The sequence below is a fragment of the Salmo salar genome, chromosome ssa13, assembly GCF_905237065.1.
Source record: "Salmo salar chromosome ssa13, Ssal_v3.1, whole genome shotgun sequence".
NCBI lineage: Eukaryota > Metazoa > Chordata > Actinopteri > Salmoniformes > Salmonidae > Salmo > Salmo salar.
This window is the reverse complement of record NC_059454.1, coordinates 11,628,191-11,649,598: the sequence shown is the minus strand read 5'-3', so window position 1 is coordinate 11,649,598 and position 21,408 is coordinate 11,628,191. Positions and strand designations below refer to the sequence as shown.

General features: G+C 49.9%; 1 protein-coding gene across 4 annotated transcripts in view; it reads right to left on the bottom strand.

Moving 5' to 3' along the window:
* LOC106566442 (solute carrier organic anion transporter family member 4A1) overlaps positions 1–21,408 on the bottom strand; it is a 74,009-nt gene that overhangs the window by 15,276 nt on the left and 37,325 nt on the right. For all 4 annotated transcript variants that reach the window (XM_014134480.2, XM_045692934.1, XM_014134482.2 and 1 more), the window contains exons 3-7: positions 18,193–18,283; positions 16,322–16,443; positions 16,097–16,208; positions 8,658–8,812; positions 5,330–5,585 (exon numbers count right to left, since the gene is read on the bottom strand). In XM_014134480.2, coding sequence (XP_013989955.1) covers positions 5,330–5,585; positions 8,658–8,812; positions 16,097–16,208; positions 16,322–16,443; positions 18,193–18,283 — 736 coding nt within the window. The remainder of the gene's footprint in view (positions 1–5,329; positions 5,586–8,657; positions 8,813–16,096; positions 16,209–16,321; positions 16,444–18,192; positions 18,284–21,408) is intronic.

Sequence of the window (21,408 nt, the reverse complement as noted above, 5' to 3'; positions counted from 1 at the left end):
ATTGGTACACACAGGGAGAGACTATTCAGACACTCCTGTTGCCCAAATTGAGATTCTGACTACAGGGAGTACAGGTATGACCGGAAGTTTCTTTTACGTAACAGGTTAAGAGAATTTACGCAGCTGTGAGGCTTGACGCTTGTAGACGAGAAGCATGTAGAACATTTAATGAGCAACGAACATGGAACAGGACAAGCGTCTGGACAGGGGAAAATAACAACATCAATGCTGACACAGGGAACAAACTGGGCAGCAGACAGTTATAGACGGGGCAATCAACAAAGGGAAGGAGTCCAGGTGAGTCCAATGAGCGCAGCTGCGCGTAATGATGGTAACAGGTGTGTGTAATGAAGGGCAGCCTGGCGCCCTCGAGCGCCAGAGAGGGAGAGCGGGAGCAGGCGTGACAGCAGCAGGTTAGGATAATTAACATGGCAGGTGAGAAGACTTAGGTTAAGGTTAGGAAAAGGGTTAGGGTTAGCTAAAATGCTCTCCTAAACTGCTACGAAAAGTCACAGCTGTACACCCTCTTGACACATCATTGACTTGAATGGGGACGACCGATCTATTCATTCTATTTATATGGCAGCACATGTAGTCAGGAACAGAGGAAATTAGAAAATGTGCGTACAAAAATAACTAAAATCTACAGTAGCGGTCAAAAGTTAGAACACACTGACTCATTCAAGGGTTTTTCTTTATTTTTACTGTTTTCTACATTGTAGAATAATAGTGAAGACATCAAAACTATGAAATAACACATATGGATTCATTTAGTAACCAAAAAAAGTGTTAAACAAATCAAAATATACTTTATATTTGAGACTCTTCAATAACCACCCTAGATGACAGCTTTGCACACTCTTGGCATTCTCTCAATCAGCTTCATGAGGTAGTCACCTGGAATGCATTTCAATTAACTGGTGTGCCTTGTTAAAAGTTAATTTGTGGAATTTCTTTCCTTCTTAATGTGTTTGAGCCAGTTGTGTTGTGTTGTGACAAGGTAGGGTGGTATACAGAAGATATCCCTATTTGGTAAAAGACCAAGTCCATATTATGGAAATAACAGCTCAAATAAGCAAAGCGAAACAACAGTCCATCATTACTTTAAGACATGATGTCACGCCCTGACCATAGAGAGCCCTTGGTTCTCTATGGTGTTGTAGGTCAGGGCGTGACTAGGGGGTGTTCTAGTCTTTTCATTTCTATGTTGGTGCTCTTGGTATGGTTCCCAATTAGAGGCAGCTGATGTTCATTGTCTCTAATTGGGGATCATACTTAAGGGTTCCCTGTTCCCACCTGCTTTATGGGATATTGTTTTGTGTTACTGTGTTGAGCACTACAACTTCACGTTCATTGTATGTTTGTTGTTTTCTTAGTTTCACTTTAAATAAATATGTGGAACTCAAATCACGCTGCGCCTTGGTCCGACCTTTCCTACGAGCGTGACAGAATATCCCACCACAAAGGGACCAAGCAGCGTGCAACGGAGGGAAAAGTGAGTTGGACCGGGGAAGAGATCATGGGAGGATGCGAGACCCTTCCTTGGCGGGAGTCGCCAGGAAATCAGGAAGGACAGTGACGACCCCGTGGACCGCGGCCACAGAAACCCCAAGATTTTTTTTTTTGGGGGGGGCACGAGGGGTGGTCGGCTGAGCAGCGGAGAGTGCCAGAGCCCGAATGGGAGTTGATGGAGGAGTGCAATGAGGGATACCGGAGAGAAGAGTTAGCAAGGAGTAGGCTACAGAGCAAGCGTGTCTTCAAGATACTTTTTGGGGGGGGGGGGCACATGGAGCTGGCTGTTGAGCAGAGGGAAGAGACCGTCAGGGAGGAGATGGAGAAGTTGGGGGAGAGAGATGTTGGTCAAGTGTGTTCTACTCAACATTCGACCTGAAGAGCCTGTCAGCAGTCTGGTGAAGTCTGTACCGGCTCCACGCACTAGGCCTCCAGTGCGCCTCTCCAGCCCGGAGCGTCCTGTGCCGGCTCCACGCACTCGACCGGAGGAGCGTGTCATCAGTCCGGTGCAACCTGCGCCGATGCCTAGTCTTGGCACGGTGTCCAGTCCCGCTCCCTGGCAGGAGACTCCTTCTGCGCCCAGTCCAGGCACGGCATCCAGTCCCGCTCCAAGGCCGGAGCCTTCCTCTGCGCCGGTGCCCAGTCCAGGCATGGCGTCCAGTCCCGCTCCATGGCAGGAGTCTTCCTCTGCGCCGGTGCCCAGTCCAGGCACGGCGTCCAGTCCCGCTCCAAGGCCGGAGTCTTCCTCTGCGCCGGTGCCCAGTCCAGGCACGGCGGCCAACCCAGCTTCATGGCTGGAGCCCTCCTCTGCACCGGTGCCCAGTCCAGGCACGGCATTCAACCCGGCGTCATGGCCGGATCCGGGGCCTGGGCGGGGGCGGCGACCCGCACCAGAGCCGCCACCGAGACTAGTCACCCCAGTACCCTCAACATTTGATTTCAGGTTTTTGCGGCCGGAGTCCGCACCTTTGGGGGGGGTACTGTCATGCCCTGACCATAGAGAGCCCTTGGTTCTCTATGGTGTTGTAGGTCAGGGCGTGACTAGGGGGTGTTCTAGTCTATTCATTTTTATGTTGGTGCTCTTGGTATGGTTCCCAATTAGAGGTAGCTGATGTTCGTTATCTCTAATTGGGGATCATACTTAAGTTCTCCATTGTTCCCACCTGGGTTGTGGGATATTGTTTTGTGTTAGTGTGTTGAGCACTACGACTTCACGTTCGTTGTATGTTGTTTTCTGAGTTTCACTTTAAATAAATATGTGAAACTCAAATCACGCAGCGCCTTGGTCCGACCTTTTCTACGAGCGTGACACATGAAGGTCAGTCATTCCAGAAAATGTCATGAAATTTGAGAGTTTCTTAAAGTGCAGTTGCAAAAACCATCAAGCGCTATGATGAATCTGGCTCTCATGAGGACCGCCACAGGAAAGGAAGACCCAGAGTTACCTCTGCTGCAGAGGATAAGTTCATTAGAGTTACCAGCCTCAGATTGCTGACCAAATAAATGATTCACAGAGTTCAAGTAAGAGACATCTCAACATCAATTGTTCAGAGGAGACTGCATGAATTTTTTATTTTTGTAATTTCACCTTTATTTAACCAGGTAGGCTAGTTGAGAACAAGTTGTCATTTACAACTGCGACCTGGCCACGATAAAGCATAGCAATTCGACACATACAACAACACAGAGTTACACATGGAATAAACAAAGCATAGTCAATAATACAGTACAACAAAAGAAAACAAAAAAGTATATATACAGTGAGTGCAAATGAGGTAAGATAAGGGAGTTAAGGCATTAAATAGGCCATAGTGGCGAAGTAATTACAATATAGCAATTAAACACTGGAATGGTAGATGTGCAGAAGATGAATGTGCAAGTAGAGATACTGGGGTGCAAAGAAGCAAGATAAATAAATAAATACCGTATGGGAATGAGGTAGATAGATGGAATGTTTACAGATGGGCTGTGTACAGGTGTAGTGATCTGTGAGCTGCTCTGACAGCTGGTGCTTAAAGCTAGTGAGGGAGATATGAGTCTCCAGCTTCAGTGATTTTTGCAGTTCGTTCCAGTCATTGGCAGCAGAGAACTGGAAGGAAAGGCGACCAAAGGAGGAATTGGCTTTGGGGGTGACCAGTGAGATATACCTGCTGGAGCGCGTGCTACGAGTGGGTGCTGCTATGGTGACCATTGAGCTGAGATAAGGGGGGACTTTACCTAGCAGAGACTTGTAGATAACCTGTAGCCAGTGGGTTTGGCGACGAGTATGAAGCGAGGGCCAACTAACGAGAGCGTACAGGTTGCAGTGGTGGGTAGTGTATGGGGCTTTGGTGACAAAACGGATGGCACTGTGATAGACTGCATCCAATTTGTTGAGTAGAGTGTTGGAGGCTATTTTATAGATGACATCGCCGAAGTCGAGGATCGGTAGGATGGTCAGTTTTACGAGGGCATGTTTGGCAGCATGAGTGAAGGATGCTTTGTTGCGATATAGGAAGCCGATTCTAGATTTAATTTTGGATTGGAGATGGTTAATGTGAGTCTGGAAGGAGAGTCAGAATCAGGCCTTCATGGTCGAATTGCTGCAAAGAAACCACTACTAAAGGACATCAATAATAAGAAGAGACTTGCTTGGGCCAAGAAACACGAGCAATGGACATTAGACCGGTGGAAATCTGTCCTTAGGTCTGATGAGTCCAATTTTTGGTTCTAACCGCGGCGTCTTTGTGAGACACAGAGTAGGTGAACGGATGATCTCCGCATGTGTGGTTCCCACCGTGAAGCATGGAGGAGGAGGTGTGATGGTGCTTTGCTGGTCACACTGTCTGTGATTTATTTAGAATTCAAGGCACACTTAACCAGCATGGCTACCACAGCATTCTGCAGCGATACACCATCCCATCTGGCTTGCGCTTAGTGGGACTATCATTTGTTTTTCAACAGGACAATGACCCAACACACCTCCAGGCTGTGTAAGGGCTATTTTACCAAGAAGGAGAGTGATGGAGTGCTACATCAGATGACCTGGCCTCCACAATCACCAGCCCTCAACTTAATTGAGATGGTTTGGGATGAGTTGGACCGCAGAGTCCAAGGAAAAGCAGCCAGCAAGTGCTCAGCATGTGGACACTCCTTCAAGACTGTTAGAAAATAATTCCAGGTGAAGCTGGTTGTGAGCATTCCAAGAGTGTGCAAAGCTGTCATCAAGGCTACTTTGAAGAATCTCAAATATAAAATATATTTTGATTTGTTTAACACTTTTTTGATTACTACATGATTCCATATGTGTTATTTCATAGTTTTGATGTCTTCACTGTTATTCTACAATGTAGAAAATAGTCAAAATAAAGAAAAACCCTTGAATGAATAGGTGTGTCCAAACTTTTGACTGGTACAGAATATATGTAATTAGAATTTTCTTTGTGCAATTTTTTTTTTTACATGTAACCATTACTTAACTAGGCAAGTCAGTTAAGAAGTCATTTTTATTTACAATGAGGGAACAGTGGGTTAACTGCCTTGTTCAGGGGTAGAAAGACACATTTTCACCTTGTCAGCTCAGGGATTCGATCCGGCAATCTTTTAGTTACTAGTCCAACGGTCTAACCACTAGGCTACCTGCCGTCCCAAAGGTTATTACGGAGACCTTGGTCATTTGGATTGCCAATTACCCCTCATGCACAATTCCATGACTGTCTCAACCCTACCAGTCTGTATTGCTAACTTCCACTTCTTTGTACTCAAAATAATGATTATAATGTATAATGGGTAAGACAAAATAATGTCAAATATTCCACCGGGCCTGGTCTGGGCTTACCTGTTGCGGAGGTTGTGGGCTGGCTCATACTGTTCATTGTACTGATGACCCGGTGGCAGGTTGGTGCGGTAGGGGGAAGTCACCCCGGCCATGGGGACGTTGGGACAGTGGATGAGGAAGATGAAGATGGCAAGAAGACTGATGACGGCACACACCATGCAGAACCTAACGATGCCACGGCAACGGAGGTTCAGCTTCTTCACAATGTAGCCGCCCAGGAAAGTGCCCCCTCCACCCGCGGGTACCACCATGTAGCCTGGTGGGAGGAGAGGGAAGGTTAGTACCATGTAGCCTGGTGGGAAGAGAGGGAAGGTTAATACCATGTAGCCTGGTGGGAGGAGAGGGAAGGTTAATACCATGTAGCCTGGTGGGAGGAGAGGGAAGGTTAATACCATGTAGCCTGGTGGGAAGAGAGGGAAGGTTAATACCATGTAGCCTGGTGGGAGGAGAGGGAAGGTTAATACCATGTAGCCTGGTGGGAGGAGAGGGAAGGTTAGTACCATGTAGCCTGGTGGGAGGAGAGGGAAGGTTAGTACCATGTAGCCTGGTGGGAGGAGAGGGAAGGTTAGTACCATGTAGCCTGGTGGGAGGAGAGGGAAGGTTAATACCATGTGTATGGTAGGACTGCGACTAAGGGATAAGGATGGAGGTATAACTAGCTAAATGGTAGGACTGCGACTAAGGGATAAGGATGGAGGAATAACTAGCTAAATGGTAGGACTGCGGCTAAGGGATAAGGATGGAGGTATAACTAGCTAAATGGTAGGACTGCGACTAAGGGATAAGGATGGAGGAATAACTAGCTAAATGGTAGGACTGCGACTAAGGGATAAGGATGGAGGAATAACTAGCTAAATGGTAGGACTGCGACTAAGGGATAAGGATGGAGGAATAACTAGCTAAATGGTAGGACTGCGACTAAGGGATAAGGATGGAGGTATAACTAGCTAAATGGTAGGACTGCGGCTAAGGGATAAGGATGGAGGTATAACTAGCTAAATGGTAGGACTGCGACTAAGGGATAAGGATGGAGGAATAACTAGCTAAATGGTAGGACTGCGGCTAAGGGATAAGGATGGAGGTATAACTAGCTAAATGGTAGGACTGCGACTAAGGGATAAGGATGGAGGAATAACTAGCTAAATGGTAGGACTGCGACTAAGGGATAAGGATGGAGGAATAACTAGCTAAATGGTAGGACTGCGACTAAGGGATAAGGATGGAGGAATAACTAGCTAAATGGTAGGACTGCGACTAAGGGATAAGGATGGAGGTATAACTAGCTAAATGGTAGGACTGCGGCTAAGGGATAAGGATGGAGGTATAACTAGCTAAATGGTAGGACTGCGACTAAGGGATAAGGATGGAGGTATAACTAGCTAAATGGTAGGACTGCGGCTAAGGGATAAGGATGGAGGTATAACTAGCTAAATGGTAGGACTGCGACTAAGGGATAAGGATGGAGGTATAACTAGCTAAATGGTAGGACTGCGACTAAGGGATAAGGATGGAGGTATAACTAGCTAAATGGTAGGACTGCGGCTAAGGGATAAGGATGGAGGTATAACTAGCTAAATGGTAGGACTGCGGCTAAGGGATAAGGATGGAGGTATAACTAGCTAAATGGTAGGACTGCGGCTAAGGGATAAGGATGGAGGTATAACTAGCTAAATGGTAGGACTGCGACTAAGGGATAAGGATGGAGGTATAACTAGCTAAATGGTAGGACTGCGACTAAGGGATAAGGATGGAGGTATAACTAGCTAAATGGTAGGACTGCGACTAAGGGATAAGGATGGAGGTATAACTAGCTAAATGGTAGGACTGAGGCTAAGGGATAAGGATGGAGGTATAGCTAGCTAAATGGTAGGACTGCGGCTAAGGGATAAGGATGGAGGTATAACTAGCTAAATGGTAGGACTGTGACTAAGGGTGCTTTCCCATAATCCCCTGTATGATCCAGATCCTGGAGCGTTCGGTTCCCTGATCCGCTCTTTAAAGCATGTGTGGAACGTAAACGAATCCAGGCTGAAACAAATCCTGGACCTGTGCGAGTAGCAGGCCCAAGATCCAGAGCACCACGTATTGTGACGTCCCATTGTAAACAAGCTTGCTAACGTCATGTAGAATGACATCACATCCTGAAGTGGTTATTTTCAGGTCTTTCAAAAATGATTCAGTAGAATTCTGACAAACGCTCCAGGAAAGCGAATAGGAGAACGTCATACGTGAAAACACCTCATAAGAGGAAGGGTTTCACATATGTCACATGCACTCAGGGGTGAAAGTAGGTTTCATTTCTTCCTGGTAGGTGACCAATAGTTCTTTATTCATGGATAGAATTACAAATAGAATCCCTGTTAATTCAATATGATCTCTGTGGGCCTAACAGTAAAGATCTGTTAGTTAACTTTTCAAATATATGACCTTTTAATGTGTCATAAACACAACCAGTCATGATGTTTTCATCTTATTGTCAAAAAGACTGACTACCCACGCATGGACATGGACTCTGGAGTCCTTCCTGCATCCAGACAGAGCACTGTGCACCCGCCATGTGATGAGTCATCTGTAACAATACACCAACGAGGCTAATGAAAAGGCCTACACTTGTAACCTGTATGGATGCATCCACAGCTGAGCTAATGAAAAGGCCTACACTTGTAACCTGTATGGATGCATCCACAGCTGAGCTAATGAAAAGGCCTACACTTGTAACCTGTATGGATGCATCCACAGCTGAGCTAATGAAAAGGCCTACACTTGTAACCTGTATGGATGCATCCACAGCTGAGCTAATGAAAAGGCCTACACTTGTAACCTGTATGGATGCATCCACAGCTGAGCTAATGAAAAGGCCTACACTTGTAACCTGTATGGATGCATCCACAGCTGAGCTAATGAAAAGGCCTACACTTGTAACCTGTATGGATGCATCCACAGCTGTTGGTGCACCTCTGCCTTCACAAAATGTCACTTTTATCATTGAATCACACCACAGTTTTCAAGTCAATAAAACAAAAGAAAGATAATCGACAGACATGCGCTGATGATAAATACTAGGGTATTAGCCTGCCGTTTCCTTGGCATCTTTGTATGAATTATTGTGAAAAGGTACGGCATACAGCAACTATTTATTTTGCCGGTGCATGCAGGGGTGAAAGTAAGTCGGTAAGGTCCGGTACGGAGTACCAGCAGTAAGGAGTACCAGTTAAACATATACCTATGGCAATAATGAATAAAAAGATGCCCAGGAAACGGCAGGCTATTACAGCCTGTAAGTGCATGTTTGTGTTGGGGTGGAGTTAGTGCTCTGACTCTCTCTCACCAAACCAGGTAGCTGCCTCAGACGCACTCAGGCTGAACTGAGACTCCAGGAACTTGGGGCCGAAGGTGGACATGCCAGCGATGAGGGTGGCCTCTGTGGCCCCCGCCAGACACAGGAAGAGGAAGGGAGGGTTCTTCAGCAGGAGCAACACTGACCTAGAGAGGAGAGAGAGAGAGAGAGAGAGAGAGAGAGAGAGAGAGAGAGAGAGAGAGAGAGAGAGAGAGAGTGAAAGAGAGAGAGATAGGGAGAGTGAAAGAGAGAGAGAAGGGAGGGTGAGAGTGAAGGGAGGGTGAAAAAGAGAGAGAGAGCGAGAGAGAAGGGAGGAGTGAAAGAGAGAGAGATGGGAGAGTGAAAGAGAGAGAGAGAGAGAGAGAGAAGGGAGAGTGAAGGGAGAGTGAAAAAGAGAGAGAAAGAGCGAGAGAGAAGGGAGGAGTGAAAGAGAGAGAGAGAGAGAGAGGAGTGAAAGAGAGAGAGAGAGAGAAGGGAGAGTGAGAGAGAGAGAGAGAGAGAAGGGAGAGTGAAAGAGAGAGAGAGAGAGAGAGAGAGAGAGCGAGAAGGGAGAGTGAAGGGAGGGTGAAAAAGAGAGAGAGAGAGAGAGAGAGAGAGAGAGAGAAGGGAGGAGTGAGAGAGAGAGAGAAGGGGGGAGTGAAAGAGAGAGAGAGAGAGAGAGCGAGAAGGGAGAGTGAAAGAGAGAGAGAGAGAGAGCGAGAAGGGAGAGTGAAAGAGAGAGAGAGAGAGAGCGAGAAGGGAGAGTGAAAGAGAGAGAGAGAGAGAGAGCGAGAAGGGAGAGTGAAAGAGAGAGAGAGAGAGAGAGAGCGAGAAGGGAGAGTGAAAGAGAGAGAGAGCGAGAAGGGAGAGTGAAAGAGAGAGAGAGCGAGAAGGGAGAGTGAGAGAGAGAGAGAGCGAGAAGGGAGAGTGAGAGAGAGAGAGAGCGAGAAGGGAGAGTGAGAGAGAGAGAGAGCGAGAAGGGAGAGTGAGAGAGAGAGAGCGAGAAGGGAGAGTGAGAGAGAGAGAGAGCGAGAAGGGAGAGTGAGAGAGAGAGAGAGCGAGAAGGGAGAGTGAGAGAGAGAGAGAGCGAGAAGGGAGAGTGAAAGAGAGAGATACAGAGAGAGTGAGTGGGGTTATTTCCTTAGTAAGATCTTCAGTTGTTAATTAAAGTAAAGCTTATCCATAAGCTCCAACACAGAGACCTGGGTCCGTATCCACAACATCTCAGAGTCCACGATCACTTTTCCCTTTTAAATATACTCTATATGAATACACTCTTAGAAAAAAATGTGCCATCTACAACCAAAAAGGGTTATTCAGCTGTCCCCATAGGAGAACCCTTTGAAGAAACCCTTTTGGTTCCCGGTAGAACCCTTTTGGGTTCCATGTAGAACCCTTTCCACAGAGGGGTCTACATGGACCTCAATAGAGTTATACCTGGAAACAAAAAGGGTTTTACCTGGAACTAAAAAGAGTTCTCCTATGGGGACAGCCACAGAACCCTTTTGGAACAATATTTTTCTACTAGTGTAAACTGATTCAGACAGATCCTAGATCAGCCCTCCTACTCCGAGATACTTTACTACCATGTTATATAACACAATGTAGTCTTTGTCCTGTTTCCTCTCAGTAATCCCCTGTTGCCATGGAGAATCTGCTTTGTGAGCTCAAGTGCGGCTAAATGTACCCATAGTAAACCCAGTGGCTACGCTAGGAGGGATAACAACACTATGCTTACATAAGACCTAGATTCAATCTGGCGCCGCAGAAGAGCCGTGCTATAGCGCAATTGACATTGAGCCGACATATGCCTGATTTCCTGTGAATGCAGAAACATTGCCTTTAAAAAGGTGAATAACGGTGACTAACCCCATTCCGAACAAATTTGCGCAACAGCGACATTCAAATGAGGCTGCAATGAAAACGAATGGGACTGTAGTGACTGTGTTGACGTCACAATCTGGGGTGTGAACTACGTTTCTATTCAAGCGTTGATTGACATGGTAATGGACCAATAGTATTGGAGAAAAGTTTTTTAAAAAACGGACCCCTCCGACGCTGTACGTTAAATTGTGACGTGTCATGACGTAACAGACAGCACCCATAATGCAACTCATTCTGTCTTACAGCCTCTCTCTACCAGGTGTTGCGATTCTCTCACCATTTAAAAACAGGAAAGGGACAGGGTAAGGGGACAGGGTAAGGGGACAGGGTGAGGGGACAGGGTAAGGGGACAGGGTAAGGAGACAGGGTAAGGGGACAGGGTAAGGGGACAGGGTAAGGGGACAGGGTAAGGGGACAGGGTAAGGACAGGGTAAGGAGACAGGGTAGGGGACAGGGTAAGGACAGGGTAAGGAGACAGGGTAAGGAAGGGACAGGGTAAGGGGACAGGGTGAGGGGACAGGGTAAGGGGACAGGGTAAGGGGACAGGGTAAGGGGACAGGGTAAGGGGACAGGGTAAGGGGACAGGGTGAGGGGACAGGGTAAGGGACAGGGTAAGGGACAGGGGTAAGGGGACAGGGTAAGGGGACAGGGTAAGGGGACAGGGTAAGGGGACAGGGTAAGGGGACAGGGTGAGGGGACAGGGTAAGGGGACAGGGACAGGGTAAGGACAGGGACAGGGTAAGGGGACAGGGTAAGGGGACAGGGTAAGGGGACAGGGTAAGGGGACAGGGTAAGGGGACAGGGTAAGGGGACAGGGTAAGGGGACAGGGTAAGGGGACAGGGTAAGGGGACAAGGTAAGGGGACAGGGTAAGGGGACAGGGTAAGAGGACAGGGACAGGGTAAGGGGACAGGGGACAGGGTAAGGGGACAGGGTAAGGGGACAGGGTAAGGGGACAGGGTGAAGGGACAGGGTAAGGGGACAGGGTAAGGGGACAGGGTAAGGGGACAGGGTAAGGGGACAGGTTAAGGGGACAGGGTAAGAGGACAGGGACAGGGGTAAGAGGACAGGGGACAGGGGACAGGAAGGGGAAAGGAAGGGGACAGGGTAAGGGACAGGGTAAGGGACAGGGTAAGGGGACAGGGACAGGGTAAGGGGACAGGGTAGGGGACAGGGTAAGGGGACAGGGTAAGAGGACAGGGACAGGGTAAGAGGACAGGGCCAGGGGACAGGGTAGGGGGACAGGGTAAGGGGACAGGGTAGGGCACAGGGTAAGGGGACAGGGTAGGGGACAGGGTAAGGGGACAGGGTAAGGGGACAGGTTAAGGGGACAGGGTAGGGGACAGGGTAAGGGGACAGGGTAAGGGGACAGGTTAAGGGGACAGGGTAAGGGGACAGGGTAGAGGGACAGGGTAAGGGGACAGGGTAAGGGGACAGGGTAAGGAGACAGGGTAAGGAGACAGGGACAGAGTAAGGGGACAGGGACAGGGTAAGGGGACAGGGAAGGGGGCAGGATAAGGGGACAGGGTAAGGGGACATGGTAAGGGGACATGGTAAGGGGACAGGGTAAGGGGACAGGGTAAGGGTACAGGATAAGGGGACAGGGTAGGGGACAGGGACAGGGTAAGAGGACAGGGTAAGGGACAGGGTAAGGGGACAGGGTAAGGGGACAGGGAAGGGGTAAGGGGACAGGGTAAGGGGACAGGGAAGGGGACAGGGTAGGGGCCAGGGACAGGGTAAGAGGACAGGGTAGGGGGACAGGGTAAGGGGACAGGGACAAGGTAAGGGGACAGGGTAAGGGGACAGGGAAGGGGACAGGGTAAGGGGACAGGGTAAGGGGACAGGGTAAGGGGACAGGGTAAGGGGACAAGGTAGGGGACAGGGTAAGGGTAAGGGGACAGGGTAAGGGGACAGGGTAAGGGGACAGGGTAAGGGGACAGGGTCAGGGGACAGGGTCAGGGTAAGAGGACAGGGTGGGAGGACAGGGACAGGGGACAGGAAGGGGAAAGGAAGGGGGACAGGGTAAGGGACAGGGTAAGGGACAGGGTAAGGGGACAGGGTAGGGGACAGGGTAAGAGGACAGGGCCAGGGGACAGGGTAAGGGGACAAGGTAGGGGGCAGGGTAAGGGACAGGGTAAGGGACAGGGTAGGGGACAGGGTAGGGACAGGGTAGGGACAGGGTAGGGGATAGGGTAGGGACAGGGTAGGGGACAGGGTAAGGGACAGGGTAGGGGACAGGGTAGGGGACAGGGTAAGGGGACAGGGTAAGGGGACAGGGACAGAGTAAGGGGACAGGGTAAGGGGACAGGGTAAGAGGACAGGGTCAGGGGACAGGGTCAGGGGACAGGGTAAGGGGACAGGGTCAGGGGACAGGGTAGGGGACAGGGTAAGGGGACAGGGTAAGGGACAGGGTAGGGGACAGGGTAAGGGGACAGGGTCAGGGGACAGGGTAAGGGGACAGGGTAAGGGGACAGGGTAGGGGACAGGGTAGGGGGACAGGGTCAGGGGACAGGGTCAGGGGACAGGGTCAGGGGACAGGGTAAGGGGACAGGGTAAGGGGACAGGGTCAGGGGACAGGGTAAGGGGACAGGGACAGGGTAAGGGGACAGGGTAAGGGGACAGGGTAAGAGGACAGGGTCAGGGTCAGGGTAAGGGGACAGGGGACAGGGTAAGGGGACAAGGTAAGGGGACAGGGACAGGGTAAGGGGACAGGGACAGGGTAAGGGGACAGGGAAAGGGGACAGGGTAAGAGGACAGGGTCAGGGTCAGGGGACAGGGTCAGGGGACAGGGTAAGGGGACAGGGTAAGGGGACAGGGTCAGGGGACAGGGTCAGGGACAGGGTAAGGGGACAGGGACAGGGTAAGGGGACAGGGAAAGGGGACAGGGTAAGAGGACAGGGTCAGGGTCAGGGTAAGGGGACAGGGGACAGGGTAAGGGGACAAGGTAAGGGGACAGGGACAGGGTAAGGGGACAGGGTAAGGGGACAGGGGTAAGGGGACAGGGTAGGGGACAGGGTAGGAGACAGGGTAGGAGACAGGGTAGGGGGCAGGGACAGGGGACAGGGTAAGGGGACAGGGTAAGAGGACAGGGTAAGAGGACAGGGACAGGGGACAGGGTAAGGGGACAGGGTAAGGGGACAGGGTAAGGGGACAGGGTAGGGGACAGGGTAAGGGGACAGGGTTAGAGGACAGGGTTAGGGGACAAGGTTAGAGGACAGGGACGGGGGACAGGGTAAGAGGACAGGGAAGGGGGACAGGGTAAGGGGACAAGGTAAGGGGACAGGAGTAAGGGGACAGGGCAAGGGACAGGGTAAGGGGACAGGGACAGGGTAAGAGGACAGGGACAGGGGACAGGGTAGTGGAGACAGGGTAGGGGATAGGGACAGGGTAAGGGGACAGGGTAAGGGGACAGGGTAAGGGGACAGGGTCAGGGGACAGGGTAAGGGGACAGGGTAAGGGGACAGGGTAAGGGGACAGGGTAAGGGGACAGGGACAGGGTAAGGGGACAGGGTAGGGGACAGGGTAAGGGGACAGGGTAAGGGGACAGGGTAAGGGGACAGGGTAAGGGGACAGAGTAAGGGGACAGGGTAGGGGACAGGGTAAGGGGACAGGATAAGGGGACAGGGTAAGGGGGACAGGGTAAGGGGACAGGGATAAGGGGACAGGGTAAGGGGACAGGGTAAGGGGACAGGGACAGGGGACAGGGTAAGGGGACAGGGTAAGGGGACAGGGTAAGGGGACAGGGTAAGGGGACAGGGCCAGGGGACAGGGTAAGGGACAGGGTAGGGGACAGGGTAGAGGGGCAGGGTAGGGGACAGGGTAGGGACAGGGTAGGGGACAGGGTAGGGACAGGGTAGGGGACAGGGTAAGGGACAGGGTATGGGGACAGGGTAGGGGACAGGGTAAGAGGACAGGGACAGGGTAAGGGGACAGGGTAAGGGGACAGGGACAGAGTAAGGGGACAGGGACAGGGTAAGGGGACAGGGACAGGGTAAGGGGAAAGGGTAAGGGGACAGGGTAAGAGGACAGGGTCAGGGGACAGGGTCAGGGGACAGGGTCAGGGGACAGGGTCAGGGGACAGGGTAAGGGGACAGGGTCAGGGGACAGGGTCAGGGGACAGGGTAAGAGGACAGGGTCAGGGTAAGGGGACAGGGGACAGGGTAAGGGGACAAGGTAAGGGGACAGGGACAGGGTAAGGGGACAGGGACAGGGTAAGGGGACAGGGTAAGGGGACAGGGTAAGGGGACAGGGTAGGGGACAGGGTAGGGGACAGGGTAGGGGGCAGGGACAGGGGACAGGGTAAGAGGACAGGGACAGGGGACAGGGTAAGGGGACAAGGTAAGGGGACAGGGACAGGGAAGGGGGACAGGGTAAGGGGACAGGGTAAGGGGACAGGGTAAGGGACAGGGTAAGGGGACAGGGTAAGGGGACAGGGTTAGAGGACAGGGTTAGAGGACAAGGTTAGAGGACAGGGACGGGGGACGGGGTAAGAGGACAGGGAAGGGGGACAGGGTAAGGGGACAAGGTAAGGGGACAGGGTAAGGGGACAGGGCAAGGGACAGGGTAAGGGGACAGGGACAGGGTAAGAGGACAGGGACAGGGTAGTGGAGACAGGGTAGGGGATAGGGACAGGGGACAGGGTAAGGGGACAGGGTAAGGGGACAGGGTCAGGGGACAGGGTCAGGGTAAGGGGACAGGGTAAGGGGACAGGGTAAGGGGACAGGGTAAGGGGACAGGGACAGAGTAAGGGGACAGAGTAAGGGGACAGGGTAAGGGGACAGGGTAGGGGACAGGGTAGGGGACAGGGTAAGGGGACAGGGTAAGGGGACAGGATAAGGGGACAGGGTAAGGGGACAGAGTAAGGGGACAGGGTAGGGGACAGGGTAGGGGACAGGGTAAGGGGACAGGGTAAGGGGACAGGGTAAGGGGACAGGGTAAGGGGACAGGGTAAGGGGACAGGGTAAGGGGACAGGATAAGGGGACAGGGTAAGGGGACAGGGAAAGGGGACAGGGACAGGGGACAGGGTAAGGGGACAGGGTAAGGGGACAGGGTAAGGGGACAGGGTCAGGGGACAGGGTAAGGGGACAGGGTAGGGGACAAGGTAGGGGACAGGGTAAGGGGACAGGGTAAGGGGACAGGGACAGGGTAAGGGGACAGGGTAAGGGGACAGGGTAGGGGACAGGGTAGTGGAGACAGGGTAGGGGACAGGGACAGGGGACAGGGACAGGGGACAGGGTCAGGGGACAGGGTCAGGGGACAGGGTCAGGGGACAGGGTAAGGGGACAGGGTAGGGGACAGGGTAGGGGACAGGGTAGGGGCCAGGGTAGTGGGGACAGGGTAGGGGACAGGGACAGGGTAAGGGGACAGGGTCAGGGGACAGGGTCAGGGGACAGGGTCAGGGGACAGGGTAAGGGGACAGGGTCAGGGGACAGGGTCAGGGGACAGGGTAAGGGGACAGGGTAAGGGGACAGGGTAAGGGGACAGGGTAAGGGGACAGGGTCAGGGGACAAGGAGAGTGGAAGGCTTGGTTCCTTCTGTATCGTAAAGGGTAGGGTCACCTACTGTACCTAGGCATGTCTTTCACTGACTTCCCAAACTGAGGGTCTGATGCACTGGCCTGACTGCCATCTTTCAGCTGGTGGGCCTCAGATACACGCATGGCCACATACTTCTGAGAGCCTGGACAGACAAAGGGGGAGAAAATACAGATATATATGTTGATGTCAAAGACTGATATGATTGGGATGTGTTGGGTTCTGTGGTGGTGAAGTGACATTAAGTTGGTCAGTAACCTGGTAGTTGGCGTGGGTAACCCAGGATGGGCAGGGCGACGACCAGCGCTGCTGCGCCTCCTGCCAGGAAGCCAATCCACCAGGCCCCCACCCACAGAGGGTTCTCTGGAGTCAGCTCCGTCCTACACACAGGGAAGGGGCACAGAATATGACGAAGAGGACAAAAAGTTGCGAGATGGACAATAATGAAGTCGAGAGCATTGGATTATTTATTGAGAATTATGAGTAAATGTTACACTGCAAAGGACCACTAGAGGGTAGTATTGTATCTGTAGAATGGCCACTAGAGGGTAGTATTGTATATCAGTAGAATGGCCACTAGAGGGTAGTATTGTATATCTGTAGAATGGCCACTAGAGGGTAGTATTGTATATCAGTAGAATGGCCACTAGAGGGTAGTATTGTATATCTGTAGAATGGCCACTAGAGGGTAGTATTGTATATCTGTAGAATGGCCACTAGAGGGTAGTATTGTATCTGTAGAATGGCCACTAGAGGGTAGTATTGTATCTGTAGAATGGCCACTAGAGGGTAGTATTGTATATCTGTAGAATGGCCACTAGAGGGTAGTATTGTATATCTGTAGAATGGCCACTAGAGGGTAGTATTGTATATCTGTAGAATGGCCACTAGAGGGTAGTATTGTATATCTGTAGAATGGCCACTAGAGGGTAGTATTGTATATCTGTAGAATGGCCACTAGAGGGTAGTATTGTATATCTGTAGAATGGCTACTAGAGGGTAGTATTGTATATCTGTAGAATGGCCACTAGAGGGTAGTATTGTATATCTGTAGAATGGCCACTAGAGGGTAGTATTGTATATCTGTAGAATGGCCACTAGAGGGTAGTATTGTATGTCAGTAGAATGGCCACTAGAGGGTAGTATTGTATATCTGTAGAATGGCCACTAGAGGGTAGTATTGTATATCTGTAGAATGGCCACTAGAGGGTAGTATTGTATGTCAGTAGAATGGCCACTAGAGGGTAGTATTGTATCTGTAGAATGGCCACTAGAGGGTAGTATTGTATCTGTAGAATGGCCACTAGAGGGTAGTATTGTATCTGTAGAATGGCCACTAGAGGGTAGTATTGTATATCTGTAGAATGGCCACTAGAGGGTAGTATTGTATATCTGTAGAATGGCCACTAGAGGGTAGTATTGTATATCAGTAGAATGGCCACTAGAGGGTACTATTGTATATCAGTAGAATGGCCACTAGAGGGTAGTATTGTATATCTGTAGAATGGCCACTAGAGGGTAGTATTGTATATCTGTAGAATGGCCACTAGAGGGTAGTATTGTATATCTGTAGAATGGCCACTAGAGGGTAGTATTGTATATCAGTAGAATGGCCACTAGAGGGTAGTATTATATATCAGTAGAATGGCCACTAGAGGGTAGTATTGTATATCTGTAGAATGGCCACTAGAGGGTAGTATTGTATATCAGTAGAATGGCCACTAGAGGGTAGTATTGTATATCAGTAGAATGGCCACTAGAGGGTAGTATTGTATATCTGTAGAATGGCCACTAGAGGGTAGTATTGTATATCTGTAGAATGGCCACTAGAGGGTAGTATTGTATATCTGTAGAATTGCCACTCAAATCAAATGTTATTTGTCACATGCGCCGAATACAAGTCTATGACTAGGATGGCTGGAGTCTATTGTATATCTGTATATCACTAGAGGGTACTATTGTATATCTGTAGGAAGGCATTTCCCCTTTTAAGGTGAAATCATTTTTATACAGTCTATGGGTCCAGCTGAATCAGATACAGTAAATACAGACGGATTAAGAAGCTGTTCCTCTGAGCTGAGTCAAGAGGTATGATAGGTGGAGGCAGACAGACAGACAGAGGTACTCACATCATGTGGATCTCTGTGTAGATGTTGAGGAAGTATCCTCCTAGAAGGTACCCTGCTGCTGGACCCACGATGGCTGCTGTATAGAAGATCCCTGAGAAGCCAGACAGACAGACCAGAAAAGAGCATCAGTTAGGGACTTCCTACTTCCCCTCATTGTTATTAAAAGCATTGTAATTGGGACAAATCATTCACTAAACCCTAAACCTCAACTAAATATTGTAATAAATAATGTGGTGACTAAACTGCTTGGAGTAACCCTGTATTGTAAAGTGTCATGGTCAAAACCTATTGATACACCAGTAGCTAAGATGGGGAGAAGTCTGTCCATAATAAAGCGCTGCTCTACCTTCTAAACAACACTATCAACAAGGCAGGTCCTACAGGCCTGGTTTTGTCGCACCTGGACGACTGTTGAGTCATGTGGTCTGGTGCCACAAAGAGGGACCTCAGAAAATTACAATTGGCTCAGAACAGGGCAGCACGTCTGTCCCTTAAAAGTACACAGAGAGCTAAATTAATGATATGCATGTCAATCTCTCATGGCTCAAAGTGGAGGAGAGATTGACTTCATCACTACTTGTATTTATGAGAGGTATTGACATGTTGAAAGCACCGAGCTGTCTGTCTAAATGACTAGCACACAGCTCATACACCTGTTCATACCCCACAAGACATGCCACCAGAGGTCTCTTCACAAGACATGCCACCAGAGGTCTCTTCACAAGACATGCCACCAGAGGTCTCTTCACAAGACATGCCACCAGAGGTCTCTTCACAAGACATGCCACCAGAGGTCTCTTCACAAGACATGCCACCAGAGGTCTCTTCACAAGACATGCCACCAGAGGTCTCTTCACAAGACATGCCACCAGAGGTCTCTTCACAAGACATGCCACCAGAGGTCTCTTCACAGTCCCCAAGTCCAGAACAGACTATGGGAGGCGCACAGTACTACATAGTCACGAATACATGGAAATCTATTCCACATTAAGTAACTCATGCAAGCAGTAGAATCAGATAAAAAAACAGCTAATATCTACAAAACAAAATCCATGTGTACGTGCGTGTAGAGAAGTGGTCTAAGGGAACACACTTAATGTGTTGTGAAAAGTGTTATGAAACATTTTAAACTGTCTATAACTGCCTGAATGTTGCTGGACCCCAGGAAGAGTAGCTGCTGCCTTGGCAACAGGTAATGGAGATCCTTAATACATACAATACAACTGTTCCTGCCTCAACCAGGTTAAAAGACCTCATTGTTCCTGCCTCAACCAGGTTAAAAGACCTCATTGTTCCTGCCTCAACCATGTTAAAAGACCTCATTGTTCCTGCCTCAACCATGTTAAAAGACCTCATTGTTCCTGCCTCAACCATGTTATAAGACCTCATTGTTCCTGCCTCAACCATGTTATAAGACCTCATTGTTCCTGCCTCAACCAGGTTATAAGACCTCATTGTTCCTGCCTCAACCAGGTTATAAGACCTCATTGTTCCTGCCTCAACCATGTTAAAAGACCTCATTGTTCCTGCCTCAACCAGGTTATAAGACCTCATTGTTCCTGCCTCAACCAGGTTATAAGACCTCATTGTTCCTGCCTCAACCAGGTTATAAGACCTCATTGTTCCTACTTTGATAGTTTGGTTTTCATACATGTTGTTTATTTTGATCAATAAGCTGACAGAGACAGACAGTCCATTCACTGAGTTCTCACTGAGGTCATTGAAATGGCGATTTTCTTCTATTGCCTCAAAGGAAAAAAGCAGGGGAGAGGCACAATTCAAAGGCATATTATTGATGTCTGTGGGGAAAGTGCTGAATGGAAAGATGGGAGGGGTAAAGGATGGTCAGAATCGCAGGCCTGATTCTGGACGTGACTTTGATCCTGTATGATGTCAGGTCAATAGAGAACAGATGTAAGCAGGGGTTTCTGGGACTTGTCTGTTGGAGTTCAGTTGGAGACATAATGACATAACGTTACCCACATCCAATTTCAACAACTGTATTCAACAACCAATCAACAGGGGTGTAAACAGTCTGTCACCCTTATGGAGTTAAAAATTGCCATTCCGATCCACTAGATACAATCCTCTCTACACTCATGATTTCACATCTAACGCTAGTGTAGTTAGTGAGTCATTCTCGGCTATATCTCATGAGTCAGCCAAATGACCCTCACACCAATGAATCAGACTCTGCTCTCATCTGCACATCCTGTTTCCTGTCATTCCACCCTTGTTTGACAAGTCTCACAGTATTCTGGTGGCTGCTGTGTTATTTGTCTGTGGTCTTTGACCATCCACACACACACACCTAATGTAGAAGAGACCACATGGATAAAATTCACACAGGGTATCAGTCAGCCACCACAAACACCGCCAGGACACGGTATCAGTCAGCCACCACAAACACCGCCAGGACACGGTATCAGTCAGCCACCACAAACACCTCCAGGACACGGTATCAGTCAGCCACCACAAACACCGCCAGGACACGGTATCAGTCAGCCACCACAAACACATCCAGGACACGGTATCAGTCAGCCACAACAAACACATCCAGGACACGGTATCAGTCAGCCACCACAAACACATCCAGGACACGGTATCAGTCAGCCACCACAAACACATCCAGGACACGGTATCAGTCAGCCACAACAAACACATCCAGGACACGGTATCAGTCAGCCACCACAAACACATCCAGGACACGGTATCAGTCAGCCACCACAAACACCTCCAGGACACAGTATCAGTCAGCCACCACAAACACATCCAGGACACGGTATCAGTCAGCCACCACAAACACATCCAGGACACGGTATCAGTCAGCCACCAAAAACACATCCAGGACACGGAATCAGTCAGCCACCACAAACACCTCCAGGACACGGTATCAGTCAGCCACCACAAACACATCCAGGACACGGTATCAGTTAGCCACCACAAACACATCCAGGACACTGTATCAGTCAGCCACCACAAACACATCCAGGACACGGTATCAGTCAGCCACCACAAACACCGCCAGGACACAGTATCAGTCAGCCACCACAATAACATCCAGGACACGGTATCAGTCAGCCACCACAAACACCGCCAGGACACGGTATCAGTCAGCCACCACAAACACATCCAGGACACGGTATCAGTCAGCCACCACAAACACATCCAGGACACGGTATCAGTCAGCCACCACAAACACATCCAGGACACGGT